An 18502-nucleotide genomic window follows, 5' to 3' on the forward strand; every position below is an offset into this window, starting at 1 on the left:
ACTTCATATCTGCCTGCACAATTACCTCCAGGTCCTTTTCATTCTCTACCATTGTCAGTGTAGTACCACAGAGTTTATACGTTGCTCTGGGGTTACTGTTTCCCATATGTAGTACTTTATATTTGTCAATATTAAACTTCATTTGCCACCTCTCAAACCATCTGCTCAACCTTTCCAGATTCTGTTGCAGCAGCATAGCATCAGTAGTGTCCTTAACAACCCTGCCAACCTTTGTATCATCTGCAAACTTGGACATTAAGCTTGATATACCATCATCAATATCATTTATAAATACAGAAAACAACAATGGACCCAACACTGAACCCTGAGGGACTCCAATTTATAGGTAAAAGCACATCTGGTCAGATGGCAAGCCAAGAAGGGCTCCTGGATCAATTTTGCTTCCATTATTATTAGGGCACAACTCCAGAAAAACAAAGAAAAAAAATTAGACAGCTTATTGGCAAGTTTCCAAGCATACCTTCTCCAGTAATCTCGGTGCCTCCGTAGCCAGGTGGGAAGGAGCAGCAATGCGTAGCACACGCTTCTTGATTAGACCGGGGTTCGAGCCCATCACCACCAAATACGGAGGATGTGGAAAGGTCAGGGATTGACCACCGCATATCCCGGAGCAGTATGGCCTTAGTTGCTAATGCTCCTAAAAAAAAAAAAAAAACCAAAACCAAATCCAGTAATCTCCTTCAATGGGCAAGAAATTTCTAGCCCTTCAGATACAGCCAGTGCAATACTTTGGGCAATACTTTAGCTGAAGTTTCAGTAGCATTCAGCTTATTTACCAGTATTTCAAAAAAATTAATTACACCAAAGAATAGAAATCCATTAACTTCCAAACTACTCTCCATTTTCCACATAATCAACCTCTTCAATATTCTTTTATATTGAAGAGGTTGATTATGTATGAGCATGCAAAAGTATATACTGATACTTTTGCATGCCATAAAAACAGCATCCAACAGTGCTGCCAAGCTAGATGGAATTTATCATGTTACAGCATCTTTAAGATAAAGTTTTAAGTCTTTTCAGTCTTTTATAACAGAATATTTTTAGAAAACATTTACCCTACTTCCTGAAGTGATTCCACCATTTTGCCATTTCATAAGCCTGGGAAAGATCTTACTATGCCCCGTTCTGTTATCTTCTCTCCCTCCCCCCCCCAGCTGCCTCAGAAAGAACCTCGAAAAACCAATCCACCATGACTTATCTGGTCCATTGCATCACATAAAATGAATCATAGTCACATTGCTTTCTTTGAAACAGATCATCCCTGAATTTGACTGAATTTGTCATTTGTAATGCCTTTGTTAAAAAGAAACATGTAGTAATGGTCTCCAGAGATATATAGAATACATTTAATAGTACCTGGCAGTGTGACATACTTAGTGATCTTCACTCTCTCTTCTACAGTGAAATCTATCTGTATTTGTGAAGAATTTTCTCCAGAGTTTGAAGGGGTCAGCAGAAAACAGTTGCTATTCACTTTTATAGATAATGCAAGCTTCATGCAGGCTCTTCAACTTCTGATTTCTAACCTCACCATTCCAGTCACTAATAACATCAGGTTTCTAGGATTAATCCTGGACAGTAAGTGTTAAATTTCATCTATAGTATTAACGTCTACTTGAAAAGTTGAAGATACTTAAAGAGTTTTATCCACCCTAGCTTGGGGAGCAAATCGTACCTTGCTGCTTCGTTCCTGTTCAAATTATGGAGCTCCCATCTCTGATTCATCCAGAAAGGGTGTATTATGCTGGCTTTCCTATTCAACACATATAGTGTGTTGAATACAGTGTGCCTTTAGAACACATACAATGGAATTTTGACTTACGATGACATCGACATCTGATATTCTCAGAAGGATATATCTTCCGTTCATTTATTATGTGAAATTTATGAAAAATTAATACATATTATTAAAAGTTGCATACTGCTGTGTGAAAGGGATAGCAGTATGATTTCATATGCTCTTTGCCTAAATAAGAATGTAATTATATCTTAATTTTTCCAAAATTTAAATTATGTTTAATCTTTTTTATAATGTGTAGTCTCTTGAAAATTACTAATAACTGTTTCTTATTAGGGTTCTGTTCAAGGACCTGAAGAATTTGCAGAAGGAATAGCAACAGGAGCCCAAAGTTTATTAGGCCATATTGTTGGTAAAAAAAAAAAAAAAAAAAAAGATTGTCTTGAATATTTTTATACATTAGTTTTGCAGTCATGTTTGATTTATGATTAAGTTAATTAGTGAAATATACACAGCATAAATTTCCAAATAACATAGCATTCATTGTTTACTTGAATCCATTATTTATTTATTGCTGGCTGTACATACAGCTGTGATATACTATCAGTTTAGTTAAATTTAGTCTCTCTTTATTACTGTGCCATTTTTCCCTTTGTTCTTTTTTATTGGTTGTTAAACTGATTTCTTTTCACTGCTTGTGGTGAAACTAATATATCTTGATAAATGATCCTCTCAGCAAACAATTATATTCATGCTGCCATTTGTAACATATGTGTTGTTGCTTTTACTTATTTTTACTTGTTTTCTTGTTGTTTTTACTTATTTTGTTTTGTACTTACTTATTATTACATATCAGAAAATATATATTTTTAAAGAAACTGAAGAAAAGTATAGTTTATTACAAAGTAAAATTTTAATGTGTGATTGTAAGTGCGAGTATTACTAAATAGCTGCAGATTGTTAGGCATAATAAAATTATGAATAACTTTTTATTTTTTTTGATTGAATAAAGTGAAAAGTAAGAAAAGGTTTTGTTAGAAAATATAAATAAGAATAGTTAGTGAGAACAGAGAAAAAAGAACAATATCACTAAGATAAAAGAAAATTTTTGAAAATTTATTGTTAAAATTGTAAAAATACAACAATTATTCTGCAACCTTGTTTAAGAGAAAGAAAGACAAAACATGAAAAGTAGAGCTGAACGGTTATGGTAGAAACACAAATGATTTTGGCTGCCTCAAACAGTTGTGGATTGGCTACATTAAGAAACTGGCAATGTGATTGAACAATCTGATTGCAAGGAAGGGTGGTTTTTTACTGGCATTCAATGGGAGAAAAGTTTGTAAAACTAAAAATGGTAAAATCCAAAAATGTGATACCACTACATGTTTCAGCAACTAAATTTGCTTCTATTATATTTGTCACTAAGAGAGTGGCTTCCACTCTCCTAGTGACTTTCATTACTGTGTCCATCTGTTTTCAACAGTCTTGCAAGTTGGAGTTTGTGTTCCCTTTCCACAACACTTCAGCCACAAGAAAAAGTAAGAAAGGTTTTCAGGTTTTTTTAATAAACCCCAAACATTAGCATTAGCATTAGTAGAGGTATTTGATGCAAGAAAGCAAGCTTATGCAGCATCAGCCAAAAAAAAAATAATAATAAATAAATAAAAAATAACCACTTCCACTTCACCCCTCTGTTCGTTCGAAATACCTGTCCAGCTGAGCCTTAAACTTATTTAGGCTATCAACTTCCACGACAAGGGATGGAAGTCTGTTCCACCAACCAACCAACCACCCGCTGGCTAAAGGCAAATTTCCTCACGTCTATCCTACATCTGTCCTTCCTCAATTTGAATTTATGCCCTCTCAGGTGATTATTCTGAGCAAGAGGAAGAATCCCATTAGCATTGAGCATGCTCAAACCATTCAACGCTTTATACACCTCTATCAGATCACCTCGCTGGTGCCTAGTCTCCAGACACTGTAATTTGCAAAACTTAAGCCTTTCTTCGTAAGAGCACCCCTTTGTTCCATTCACTAATCTTGTTGCCCTTCTCTGTACTTGTTCCAGCATCTCTACATCCTTCTTGAAATGAGGCCTCCAGACCTGTATACAGTACTTTTAATTTGTTCCAGTAATTTCTGCTCAAGATGAAAAACCACATAAGTCAAATAGTGCTTAAATATTAAATACGATCTATTTTTAATTGATAGGATATTAAAACTATTTAATATCCTATCAAGTAAATACTCCTACATAAATATAAAAATGTATCTACTTTAGCTGAAAATACCCATTCTATACTAATCATTTAATACGTTCTCAGACTCTGAAGATTTTGATGGTATCTTGAAGTACTTGTACAATGATGTCTGCACTGTAGCTCTTTTTTGCTCCTCATAAATCAGTTTGTAGCATGCAATTGCATCATGCACCACTCTAATCACTTTTTCAAATTGCCTGGTGTCAGGATCCTAAACTTTTAAGCCAGCTAGTCCTTCATCAATAATTTTAAAGCATTTTCCCATTTCTGTAGTATCAAATTGTTTTGATGGTTCAACTTCTTGTATGTCCTCCAAAACCTCGCCTTCATTTTTATGGTCATCAACTTCCATTAAATCTTCATTGCTTAATTCCTTTCTATGACTTTACAACAATTCAATAAAGTCATTTTCCTCTAAACTTAATTCCAATGTTCTGATCATTTCCTCAAGCTCTCTAATTACATCTTCGTTTTCTTCACTCCCGAAACATCTTGAACAAACTTGGGGGGGGGGGAGATGAGTTTCTTCTTGATGGCATTCATGGTTGATACTGTAATTTCACTCCAGGCAGCATCGATGTTTTTAACAGCTTTGCAAATGTCGAATTCTTTCCAGAACTGCTTCAATGATCTGGAATTCTGTCCTTCAATGGCCCTTACTGCCTGTCTAAATGTTGTTTGTAGATAATACTTTTTGAATGTCTGTATTAGACCCTGATCCATGGTTTGAATGAGGGATGTTGCATTTGCAGGCAAAAATATAACTTTTATGTTTTCGTGATTGTTGGGTGACCAGGTGCATTTCACATTCACCAGTTCACATTATCAACCAGCAATAATATCTTAATTCTTGCACAAAATGATGGAGAAATCAGTCCCAAAAAATTTCTTGTGTCACCCATGCTTTTCAATTGAATTTCCACACAATAGGTGGTGATGCCTTTGAAATATTTTTGAAGGCCCTTGGATTTTTGCTATGGTAAACTAGCAGTGGTTTTGTTTTGCAACCTCCAGCAGCATTTCCACCAAAAAGAAGGATTAATCTGTCCTTTGATACGTTAAATCCTGGCATAGTTTTGTCTTCTTGTGATATGCAAGAATGATCTGGCATTTTTTGCCAATATAAACCAGTCTCTTCTACATTGAAGACCTATTGTGGTAGGTAATCCTCATTTTTGATGATTTCTGCCAAAGTCTTGGGGAACTCCGTAGCTGCTACTATGTCTGCAGTAGCAGCCTCACCTGTAACTTTGATTTTGTGTAGTTTAGCACGCCCCCTTAAATCTTTGAAACCATCCATGGCTTGCAATGAATGTTTCACTAGCAACATTCTCATGTTTACATTTTAGTTCTTCAAAAAGACACAAGGCTTTTTCCTGTATGAGCATAAGACTTATCGGCATTCATTGTTGTTCCATGTCTTCTATCCAAATCATATGATCACAGATTACATTGGCACAGAACTTTTGGATATGATCATAGATTACATTGGCACAGAACTGCATAATCAGAACTTTATCTTTTATAATGGTTCTAACAGTCGATTTATTCATTTCGTAAACATGTGCATTGTCCATTTCTTGCCATTTTCATGTTGTTTAATAATTTTGACTTTAGTCTCCATAGTTATAATACTCCTCTTCTCATCACTATGATTACTATTCTCACCATGCATTGAAGGTTCTCACCATGCATAGTACCATGCATTGAAGGTTTAGAAGGCTGAAGATACTTACTGACATTAGATATGAATTTCTGTAGATTGTAGTTTTCAGGAAATTTATCTGGAATTTTTCATGTATGTGAATACAAGGAAGAAAAAGGCTTATCAGATTAGACTCTTGTGCATTGCATGTAGGAAAGTTTGAGATAACCCAGCAGATGTTGTAGATGAATTGAACAGGTGCTTTGCATCTGTCTTTACTGACGAAACACCCTTCATGCTCAGAAGAGGCTGTGCGAGTGAGGCTTAGTCATATGATATTAGTGATATCATAATCACAGATGATTGTTTTTTTGAAAAACTTTACAAGTAGAGGAAGTGATTAAGAGTGCAATCCAGGGACATTTAGATAGATATGGTGTTCTCAAGGACACACAACATGGCTTTGTTAAGGGTAAATCATGCTTAACTAACTTAGTAGGCTACTTTGACACAGTTACTCATTAGTTGGATTTAGGAAATAATTTCGATATAGTTTATTTGTATTTTAGCAAAGCATTTGACTAAGTCTGTCATGAGAGGTTACTGTATAAGCTTGAACTGGTTGGGATTACTGGTATAATTCTAAGATGGATTGCTGGGTGGCTGCAGGGCAGAAAGAGGGTTGTGATTAATGCATATTCTTCAGGTTGGTGTAATGTCAGGAGTGGGGTCCCTCAAGCACCAGTTCACAGACAACTGTTGCTTCTCATTTTCATAAATGACATCGATGAAGGGAAAGAAGGTGTGATGTCAAGATTTGCAGATGACTAAAGATTGGCAGAGTTGTTAATTGGCACACTTCAAAGATGGTTATATAAGGGGCAGTAATGTTTTAATGCTGCAAAATGCACAGTCTTACACTTGGAAAATAGCAGCCCACAAATAAATTATACACTCTGTGGGGTTGAATTAAGAATATATGAAAAAAATGTGAAGTTTTCTGAGCAGTATAAACAGGCAGCCAGGAAAGCCCATAGTGTCCTATCAATGATTTATCAAAAGTTGTCATGTAAGGAAAGGGAGGTCATAATCTCACTGTATAAGGTAATCATGAGACCACATTTGGAATACTGTGTTCAAGTGTGGAGACTTTATCTGAAAAAGACATTGAGCTTCTTGAAAGAGTCCAGAGATGGGCAACTTGAATGGTGAGATCGTCAGAAGGATGACCGTATGAGGAAAGACTCTGATTATGTGGGCTACAGAGTTTGGCAACCGCCACCTCAGAGGTGATCTGATTGAGGTTTACAAGGCTTTGAGAGCAATTAGTAAAATGAATAAAGGTGGAATCATCACTGTTATAAAGAATTCTAGAAATAGTGATCATAAATTCAAATTACAGGGCTTAAGGTTTAGCTTGGATTGTAAGAAATTTATTTTAGCCAGTGAATCACTGATAGCAGGAACAAGTTGCCCTTGCAGATAGTTAACGCTGACAGTTTGAATAAATTCAAAGTACAACTGAATACTTACCTGTGTGAGGAGGGAGCATATAATTTGTGTTTTCTTATCTACTTCGTTGGGTTTTTTTTTTTTTTTTTTTGCTAGTGTAGCAAAAGCCTGTGGCTTCCTTGCACTATATGGTGAATACTATTACTATTACTATCTGAAGGAAGGTGGTTCCAGAACTGATTGAAGAATGAGTTTGAACTGGTTTGGAAAAGAGGGGAGGAATTAGAGCTGCCAATTCTTTCTTTCTTTATTTATGTGAACTTTAGAAGGAAGGGGATGAATCGGATTGGTCCTCTTGATATTGATGATTCAACTATTGATCATCCTGCTCAGATAGCTGACAATTCGAATGAGTATTTTGCATATACATTCACAGATGAGGAATTCTGTAGGGAAGTGGAGGAGAAATTGTTGAAGTTAAACATAAGGTGAAGCTACAAGGTGATGTGTAACAGAGCCACAGAAAAGGTTCGACAGGCAAAGGCAGTTTATGAGAAATCACTAGCAAACAGAGCAAAGAGGGGGGGTAAAGAATTCTTCACATATATAAATGCCAAGAAGAGCAGGACAAACCAGATCGGACCTTTACGTAAGGGAAAGGGGATAGTAATAAATACACCAGCTGCCGTTGCAGATGAACTCAACAGTTATTTTGCATCGATATTTACAAATGAAAAGCCTTTTGTGGCAAAGGGAAATTGTGGGAGCGAAGTTAAAAAAAATGTAATTAATGATATTGAAATTTCGCAAGATTATTTAATGAAAAAACTTTCGAGCCTACAGACCAGTAAAGCTCCTGGAGTTGATGGAATATACCCTATAATCTTAAGAGAGGCGGCAAGCGAGTGCATTGAACCATTGAGGCTAATTATGCGAGCATCATTAGACTCTGGGGAGATTCCCTTGGATTGGAAAAGTGCAAATGTATCTCCCATACATAAGGGTGGCTCTAAAAGTGAAGTTGGAAATTATCGACCTGTTAGTCTGACTTCAGTAGTAGGGAAAATCATGGAGGCAATGATCAAGGGTGGAATTCAGGATCATTTGGATCGAATTGAAATTCTCAAGGATACTCAGCATGGTTTCGTAAAGGGAAAATCATGTTTAACAAATCTGGTTCGCTATTTCGAAAGGGTCACTCACGAGCTGGATTTAGGGAATAATTTCGACATTGTTTATTTAGATTTCAGCAAAGCTTTTGACTCAGTCCCACATGAGCGGTTGCTTTATAAGCTGGAACAGGTTGGAATCACTGGGAAAATCCTTAGATGGATAGAAGGATGGCTTCAGGGCAGGAGGCAGAGGGTTGTGATAAATGGCTATTCCTCAGATTGGGTTGATGTAAGAAGTGGGGTTCCCCAAGGATCAGTATTAGGACCACTGTTGTTTTTAATTTTCATAAACGACATTGATGAAGGGATAGAGGGCGTGATGTCTAAATTTGCAGATGATGTTAAAATTGGGAGAGTAGTTAATGATCACTGTCAAGCTGAGCTTCTTCAGAGAGACCTAGATAGACTTCAGGAATGGTCAGAAAAATGGCAGCTGTGCTTTAATCCAACAAAGTGTAAGGTATTACACCTGGGAAACAGTAATCCCAAAATAACTTATTCACTTGGTGGAGTTCAACTAAACCCAGTACTGGAGGAAAGGGACTTGGGTGTTACGATACGGTCAGACATGAAATTCTCTGAGCATTGTAAACAGGTTGCAAGGAAGGCCCATGGTGTCCTATCGATGATCTATCGAACTTTTGCAAGTAGAGATAGGGACGTGATAATCCCATTATATAAGGCTTATGTTAGACCACACTTGGAATACTGTGTTCAAGTATGGAGACCGCACTTGAAGAAAGACATCGAGCTTCTTGAAAGGGTGCAAAGAAGGGTAACTCGCCTGGTGAGATTGGCAAAAGGGCGTCCTTATGAAGAAAGACTTCGAATATGTGGGTTGCAGAGTTTGGAAACTAGACACCTTAGAGGAGATTTGATTGAGGTGTTTAAGGCTCTGAGAGGCATCAGTAAAATGAATGAGGACAAAATTTTCAAGATTATAAATGATGCTAGAACTAGGGGACATAAATTCAAGTTACGGGGGGGAAATGTTTAGATTGGACTGCAGGAAGTTCTATTTTAGCCAGCGAGTTATAAATTACTGGAATAAGTTGCCTTCATGGGTGGTAGAGGCCGACAGTTTGGGGAAATTCAAAGGTCATCTGGATAGTACTTTCGGGTAAGGGAAGCGCATAGGATGATAGGTTTAATTTCCTTTTTATTTATTTTTTATTTTATTTTTTTTTTTATTTATTAATTATTATTATTTAGTTATTTATTTGTTTATTTATTTTTTGTTTTTATCATTGTTTTGTTCGGATTTTTTTTTTTTGGCTGGTGCAGCATAAGCCATAGGCTTTCTTGCACCTTGCGGCCGTTACTAATACTAATAAGGAAGGCACCTGGGATCTCTCCATTTATATTAAAGGAGGTGGCAAAGGAAGTAAGCAAATCCTTAGTCATAATTATGAGAGCATCCTTGGACTCAGCGGAAGTCTCCATGGACTGCAGATGTGCAAATATATCCCCAATTCACAAAGGAGGATCAAAGGGCAACATAAGTAATTACAGACTTGTTAGTTTAACTTCTCTTCCGGGGAAAATAATGGAGTCACTGGTTAAAGAAGCATTTCAGGATCATCTAGACAATACTGCAGTAATAATTCATACATGGCGTGGGTTTGTTAAGGGAAAGTCTTGTCTGACAAATCTGATTGAATACTATGATGTGCCTACATAGGAAGTGGATGCAAAAAATAATTTTGATATCATATACTTGGATTTACTGCATCTTTAAAGAACTTTAATCCATTCACTCATCGATTATGGTTGCCAATAGCATAGAAAATGTGGATTCTAGGACAATGTACACTTTTGCAAACACAAAAATTCAACGCCCGTTAAACAACCCCATTTTTTCTTAAAATCGTTAATTTTCATAAAATAAACCAAAAAAAGAAAAGTAGTTTAAGCTCAAATGACTACAAAATCTCCAATTTTTTAAAATTCTCTCTCAAATTCATTAAACTCGTTAAATCACTCTCCTCTTTAAAAATGAAAATTGCCATTACATATTCACTCATACACACACCTACTTAGCTGTTAAAACACCTCTCCTCTTATTAGCAGATATCCTTATCAGTACATAAGTGTATACATAAGAGCAATGCATTCAGTCAGTGTGAACTGCCTTACTGAATGAGAATGCTTTTTCATACTACTAGAGTAAGTGTATTTAATTAATTGTTAAATAAAATATAAATGCTCAAGGCATATTATGAGTTTAAAATACACTATAAAATATGTGTAAATGCATCATAGTGAACTCATAATGAAAAACTACATAAGTAATGTAAAGGCATCGCATGTATTGCACTACCTCGAATATGTAAAGCTTCACTAATAGAGAAGACTATTGTTACTTATTCTCAGTGGGCACCACTGCCCACTAGTCTTCTCTATTAGTGAAGCTTTACTTATTCAAGGTAGTGCAGTACATGGCAACTCGTTGTGAAGGTAGTCACAATACAAGATACAGTTAAATCGATGCCTTAACACTACTTATGTAGTTTTTTATTGAGTTCACTATAGTGTACACCAATATTTTATAGTATATTTTAAACTCACAATATATTATACCTTGAGCATTTATATTTTATTTAAGTATTATCTTACACACCTTTTGGTATCCCTCATATTGTGGAAATAACTTCACAACTTGGTTGGCATGATTGCAACACCAGGGTACCTGTCCACCCATCAATAAGAAGCTGTTAAGCTTGGAACAAGGCTATTTCGTTGTTGGAGGACATTCTGAAAGGAATTTAAGGTATGACTTTCTGGATAGTGTAAGTGTAAATTTTAATTCTTTTTCTGACCCTGGTAAAGTTCCCTGGGTGGGATTAAGTGCCTGTGGGCATGGTTGTTTGATTGTTTTTTTTTTTTTTTCTTAGTTTAAAATGAGTTTCTATATATGTGAGAGGACTTTGGAGTTCACTCTAGACACAGAGTCGGAACCAAGACAGGTGATTGAGGGATTGGTAAAATGTGTGAATTTATCGAGATTGCAGGGGTTTACTCTCTTGCCTTTGAGGAAATACCAAGCAGTATGTAAGGACTGCCTGTGTGGTGGGGAGTATCAGAAAATACATAACTGTAGAATGATATCCAATTGAAATGCCGAATATGTATTTGAAAAACTCATTGGAAGAATACGGTAAAGTTACAAGAATAGAATTTCCCAGCGCTATATACGAGAAAAGTCATAGTGCAAATGGAAATGAGAAAGCCGGTTCCCAATATTATTTATGTCGTGGGAAACTGATTACTTCTGAACTATAGAGGGATAGAGAAAAAATGTTTGAAGTGTGGCAGCTCGAACCATTTAGGTGCGCATTGCACAAAAGGGTGGTGTTTTAATTGTAAGGAAGTTGGGCACATTATTAGCAACTGCCAAAAACCATGCAGCAAATGTGGTGAAACAAGCCACAAAGTGGGCAGCTGCTCAGCTTGATCATATGCAGATGCCATTAGAGGAGGGGAGGGGAGGAAAAGGAAAATGAAGAGAGTTGTTATTATTAGCCATATGGTACAAGGAAGCCTGGGGCTTTTGCTGCACCAGCTAAAAAAATTTCTGAGTTACCCTGAGAGAGAGAGAGAGAGAGAGAGAGAGAGAACAAGAATCAGAAGTAGAAGGGAATCACCAAGAAAGAGAAGAATGATGATACTCACCAGATGTGAGCCTCTGGAGTTTGAAAGAGGGAAATAACATGGTAATTTTAAAGCCCAGGGAGCCACAAAAAATGTATCTTCAGTAGAACCAGGGGACTTAATAAGGAGTAGAGGAAGGGAAAGGGTCTCTAGATATGAGACAAGAGACTTCCACTTTAATGGAAATAGAGGAAATAGCAAGAAGTCAGAAAAGGGGGGAAATGGGGAAGGAAAAAGTGTAGGAGGAGGGGAGAAAAGGAAGGAAAAGAAACAAACTGTAGAGGAGGATAATGTTCCCATACAGGATCTGAGTGAGTCAAGTTCGGAGGATTCCGAAATGGAAGGGCCACTAGGGGAAGGACGGAAAAAGTTGTTGGGTGTAGAGCATTTAAAGAAATATGTACCATCAGGATGGGAAAAGCTGGGTGAAAAACTAACAGAATGGGAGCAACGTCCGGGGAAACCCAGAATAATGTTAGAACAAACCCAAGAAGGGAAGATAGGGAAAATACAATTCATGTGGAGGGATATTTTTTTTTGTAATCTAGTGGGGCAAACGTTATTAGGAATTATACAACAGTTAAGCAACTCCTGAAATACGTGGATCGAGGGGCAACAGCTGGAGCTTGGCAAGACCTTATATGGTCTTAGTGTATCCCAAACAAAATAGGTAAAACCCCCATGTGGGATTGTGCTCAGTATGCATGGTAACTATTGGTACCTTGAATATTCAGGGCTTTTACCAGGAATACAGACAACATCTGGAGAATTACAGTCCCGAGTGCCAAGCGATAGTGACAAGCAATTTTTCTCTGTGATTCATAGAGTGCTCTTTGAAAGTGATATAGTCTTATTTTGTTGTGTGATTTTCTTCCATTTTGTTCACTTAGAAGTGGTTCTTTGCCTAAAAAGGCTGACTTAAGAATCCAGAAAGGGAATCTACCTTTTTTTTTTTTAGTATTTATATTAAATACTAACTTACTCTACTAACCTTATTAACTGCTTGGTCACTGGTGGCACTGCTCCTCCTCCGTGTGGCAGGGCCAGTAACCTGGGAGAAGAAAGTCCTCTCCCAGGGCTAAAAGGAGTAAACATGGACACTAATGACTTCCCACGATTAGAGCCTAAGAGGTCTCAACATGACAACCATGAAACTGATCATGACTTCTCGCTGTTGAAAAGAATGAAAAGGATGCAAACAAGCAGGAATCTCTAGCTTTCCTGGTCATCTATTCTCTGTCTTCACAACCTGTCGGCAAGCTCTCCCCTTTCATCATACAATGATGCCTTGAAAATGCAGCAGCATCTCCAAAAATGTTGAAACGTCTTCAATCTGGAGACTTGCTAATAGAGACCTCCCACCCAAGACACTCTGACCTACTGTTAAGACTTACATCTTTAAGGGGAATTCCAATTCAAGTCACTCCACATAACACCCTGAATTCTTCCAAGGGAGTGATCAGTAAATGTGACCTATTAAATGTTTCCGAGGAAGAAATAATCCAGGAACTAAAGGATCAAAATGTAACTAAGGCCGGCCCCGGGTGCCAAACGTTTCCATGGCCAAGCGATTATTGTGCATTTACAGAGCGTTTTCTCTCCACAGCAACTGAGTTTTCCTTTGTGTTATCTCACATTCATTAAAATTTCTGTTAAGTAGCTCTAATTTCTTAAAAGGAATAAGAAGAGAGCCCAGAAAAAGGAAAGCACCTTTTTCTTTAATTTAGATACCTTACTAACTGTACTAACCTCAACGCTTGGCCACAAAGCGGCACTGCTCCTGCCTCCCCGTGGCGGGGACAGTAAACTGGGTGGTAAAGAGAAACCCCCAGGGCCAAAAGGAGCCATCATGGATAAATATAATTATCCACACTTAGAGCCTTCAAGTACAAGAACAGAAACATACCTTGACCATCACTCCAATCAGAGACAGAAGACTACTCAGATGGAGCAACCCTGCCCACCATTTCTAATTATCCACTCCCTCACGAGTCAACCTATGAGCAAACTGTCTCCATTCGTAATTCAAAAACATCTGGAAGGTATTGCAGGATCTCCCAAAAATGTTAAGAGACTGCAATCTGGAGACCTATTAGTGGAAACTACGAACCAAAGACTTTTACAGATCACAAACTTTGCTGGCATTCCAGTAAAAATATCTCTCCATGCAACCTTAAATTCATCTAAGGGTGTGATATCCAGTTGGGACCTTCTAAATGTCATGGAAGAAGAAATTACCCAAGAGCTGTTCAAGCAAAACGTATAATGACTAAAAAAGATAACCAACTTATACCAACCAGAAATATTATTCTCACGTTCAGTACACCCAACTTATCCGCCTCTGTAAAAGCAGGTTATTTACTTTGCCGCATCCGCCCATACAGTTCCAATCCTTTAAGATGCTATAAATGCCAAAAGTATGGCCACTCTCAAACAGTATGCAGAGGAGTTCCTGTCTGCCCCAATTATGGGTCTCCAGATCACAATCAGAGCGATTGTTTGGCTACAAAAATGATGTGCCTGAACTGCAAAGGTGACCACCCTGCATATTCCAAAACTTGTGAAAAATGGAAAACTGAGAAAAAAATTGTAAAATACAAGGTGGAGAATAAAGTCAGCTAGTTCTAGCTGACTGGGCTAGAACTGCCCTTTCTGAGCAACAACCAAGTATGTGACAACAACCCAAACTCTCAGACCAGGCAAATAATACACCTCTGACAATACCAGGTGGAGCAATCACTGGTGGAGGTAACTTCTCCACCAGTGATTGCTACCACATCTTGTATTACAAACACAAATACTGTGAAAAATATTCAGGACACAACCATGGATACAGATGGCACATCTATACAGGAAGATCCTATTTTAGAAATCCATGCCGAAGAAGAAGAAATGGACACTGGTCGGCCAGTCTTCCAAAAAAAAAGACAAACAGAAATTGGAACGCCATAAACCAGTCACTTTCAAAAAGCAGTCAGAATCAGCTCCATCAACTAAACACAAATAATGCCTTGTATTTTACAATGGAACTGAAGAGGCTTTCGTTGCAATACAGACAATATCCAAGATCTAATTAATCGATTTTCTCCAGTTGCCCTTTGTCTTCAGGAAACTTACTTAACTTTGCAAATTTCTCCTTCGATAAAGAACTATTGCCTTTATCGAAGGGATTGTAATACAGCAAATGCTGCCCATGGAGGTGTGGCAATCCTGATAAATTCAAAGATCCCAACTAAACATATTCCACTTCAAACTGAAATAGAAGCTGTTGCTGTACGTATAACACTCCATATTGAAATAACATTAGTATCAATCTACTTACAGCCAAACCATACCTACCATTTAAAAGGATCTTGAAGATCTCCTTATACAGATACCTCCACCTCTCTGTATGTTAGGGAACTTCAATGGGCACCACCCCTTATGGGGCAATCCTAAATTAGATAGACTAGGTCGACTCATTGAGAGCCTAATAGAGGCAGTAAACCTCACCATACTCAATACTGGCACACACACTCACGTTCAGCTCCCAAATGGACATACCTCAGCCATAGATCTCTCCATTTGTTCTCCATTACTGGTCCCGATCATAAAGTGGTATGTTTTTAATGATATAATGGGTAGTGATCACTTCCCAATTGTATGCAACCTATTAATAGCACAGGCTCCTCCAGCTCAACACTGCAGAAAATGGAAATTTGCCCGAGCAAACTGGGCAAAATTCCAGTCATCAATATCTTTTGATGAGAAAAAAATCTATCTCCAGCCTCTCAATGATGTGACAGAATACATCATGTCACATCTTCTAAATAAAAAGGCGCCTCCGTAGCCAGGTGGGAAGGAGCAGCAGTGCGTAGCACACGCTTCTTGATTTAGACCGGGGTTCGAGCCCGTCATCACCACCAAATACGGAGGATGCGGAAAGGTCAGGGAATGACCACCGCATATCCCCGGAGCAATATGGCCTTAGTTACTAATGCTCCTAAAAACCAAATAACACACAACAACAACAACAACAAACATCTCCTAAATGTGGCTAAAGACACAATACCACTATCAGATCCTTCGGTTCATAAGCATTATAATTATTGGTGGAATGAGCAATGCACAAAAGCCAAAAAAGCAAAAAATAAAGCCTGGAATTTGTTTTGGCAATATCCAACAACACCCAATCTAATAAATTATAAGAAGTCAAAAGCAAAAGCACGTTTCATACAAAGGCAAGCCAAGAAAGAATCCTGGATCCGTTTTGCATCAAGCATTAACAAAAACACGGACACCAAAATAATATGGAAAAAAAATTAGACAGATTTCTGGTAAGTTTCCTACCGTACCTTCACCAATTCTGTCCTGTAATGGACAAGATCTATCTAGTCCTTTAGATATCGCAAATGCTTTGGGCAACACATTTACTGAAATCTCAGCAGCTTATACTCCACCTTTCCAGAGAATTAAAAACACTACAGAACAGCACTCTATTAACTTCCAAATTGCCCTCCTTCTGCTGTATAACAGACCCCTACAATATTCCGAACTCTTGCATGCTATCGGAACAGCCCACAGTGGGGCTGCCGGACCAGATGGAATCTATTACGTCATGCTACAACATCTTGATGACAAAGCTTTGCATCTCCTTCTGCTCTTTTACAATCGTATTTTTCTAGAAAATGTCTACCCAACTTCTTGGCATCATTCTATTGTTTTGGCATTCCCAAAACCTGGAAAAGATCCAACCGATCCCCACAGCTATAGACCAATATCCCTCTCAAGCTGCCTCAGCAAAATTCTAGAAAAAATTGTCCACTGTAAACTTGTCTGGATCATTGAGTCAGAACAGTTAATGAGCAATAGTCAGTATGGCTTTCGTCAAAACAGGTCATGCTTGGACCTTATGGTTAAGGCTGAATTTGCCATTCGTAATACCTTTATTAAGCACGAACATCTAGCAATGGTTTCCATAGATATAGAGAAGGGTTTTGATACCACCTGGAGGCGTGGCATACTAAGAGATCTTTACTCTCTTGGTCTGCGGGGCAACCTTCCTATATTTATAAAGCATTTTCTACACACTAGATCGTTTCAAGTTCGATACCAACATGCCCTCTCTGCAACTTTCATTCAGGAAGAAGATGTTCCACAGGGATCAGTACTGAGTGCCACTCTTTTCGCCCTTAGAATAGATTCTATCACTAAACAACTTCCAAATACCGTAGAAACTTACCTTTATGCAGATGACCTTTCCATCTCCTGTCATTCCCAAAATATGAGATCTATTGAATGACAGCTTCAGATATCATTAAATAAAATACAGAAATGGGCCAGCCTTAATGGCTATAGGCTTTCACAGCATAAAACAGTTGCTATCCATTTTTGTAGACAACGCAAATTTCATCTGGATCCTGAACTCCACATCTCTAATATCTCCATCCCAGTTACTAGTAACATTAGATTTCTAGGTTTAATCATGTACAACAAGCTAAATTTCTTAGAGCACATTAAAAAACTACATACTGCCTGCTTAAAAAAGATAAACATACTCAGAGCTCTATCTGCATAAACGTGGAGTGCAGATTGTAACTCCCTTCTTCGATTATACAGGGCATTAATCAGATCCCGTCATGATTATGGAGCTCCCATTTATGACTCTGCCAGAAAGAGCGCATTACGCTGGCTTGATCCAGTTCAACACAGTGCACTGAGGATTGCACTTGGCGCATTCAGAACATCGCCAGCACATAGCCTTTACATTGATGCTCATGAGCCGCCACTATCTTTAAGTAGGAAATTGCTACTGCTGAAGTATTCTGTCAAGATACAAAGTTGTGCCTTGCATCCCATTCAGCCATATCTTTTCATTCCACCATTAGAAAATCTGTACAGAAATAAACCTAGCATAGTAAAACCAGCTGGTCATCGCCTTCTTGAACTACTGCAGGTTTGAAATATATCCATCCATTCTGCACAACAAGTAGCCACTTGTACACAACCACCATGGGCTCAACCTCCTATACTGACCTGTGACACTTACCTCTGTCAGTGGGGAAAGAATATTTTGCAAGCATCAAATATCAGACAAGTTCATGCAGTTCACACTCAAAAATATATTGATTTTTTACCAATATACACAGAGGGCTCTAAATCCAATTGAAAAGTTGGAGCAGCTGCAGTTTCCGAATACAATTGTATCAGCAGCCCTTCCTTCTGAATTCAGTATCTTTTCAGCTGAATTATTTGCAATTAAACTAGCTTTAAAAAATCTCTCTCCTGACTGCTCTTTAAAATCAGTAATTTATACTGATTCCCTCAGCTCATTCAAGGCATTGTGTAATTCCTCAAATAAATTTCACCCTGTTATAAATGAAATTAGAAACTTATTACTAAAGATTAAAGAATGCCACCAACTGGTCACCTTGTGCTGGATACCAGCACATTCTGATATTTTAGGCAATGAACTGGCTGATAAAGCTGCAAAAAACCCAACCAGCTTAGATTTATCCTTGTTCCAGTCTCAGACTATGCACTAATGATTCATGCTGCATGCCTATCAGAATGGACA

At 37.8% G+C, this 18502-nt stretch overlaps 1 protein-coding gene across 1 annotated transcript in view; it reads left to right on the forward strand.

The window, feature by feature from the left end:
* Positions 1 to 18502, forward strand: part of LOC150088255 (intermembrane lipid transfer protein VPS13A-like) — a 3009916-nt gene that overhangs the window by 2672223 nt on the left and 319191 nt on the right. The window contains exon 72 of the mRNA XM_090370087.1: positions 2099 to 2174. Coding sequence (XP_090226213.1) covers positions 2099 to 2174 — 76 coding nt within the window. The remainder of the gene's footprint in view (positions 1 to 2098; positions 2175 to 18502) is intronic.

The sequence above is a fragment of the Mastigoproctus giganteus genome, chromosome 3, assembly GCF_048544385.1.
Source record: "Mastigoproctus giganteus isolate SK-2022 chromosome 3, ASM4854438v1, whole genome shotgun sequence".
In the NCBI taxonomy this organism is placed as follows: domain Eukaryota; kingdom Metazoa; phylum Arthropoda; class Arachnida; order Uropygi; family Thelyphonidae; genus Mastigoproctus; species Mastigoproctus giganteus.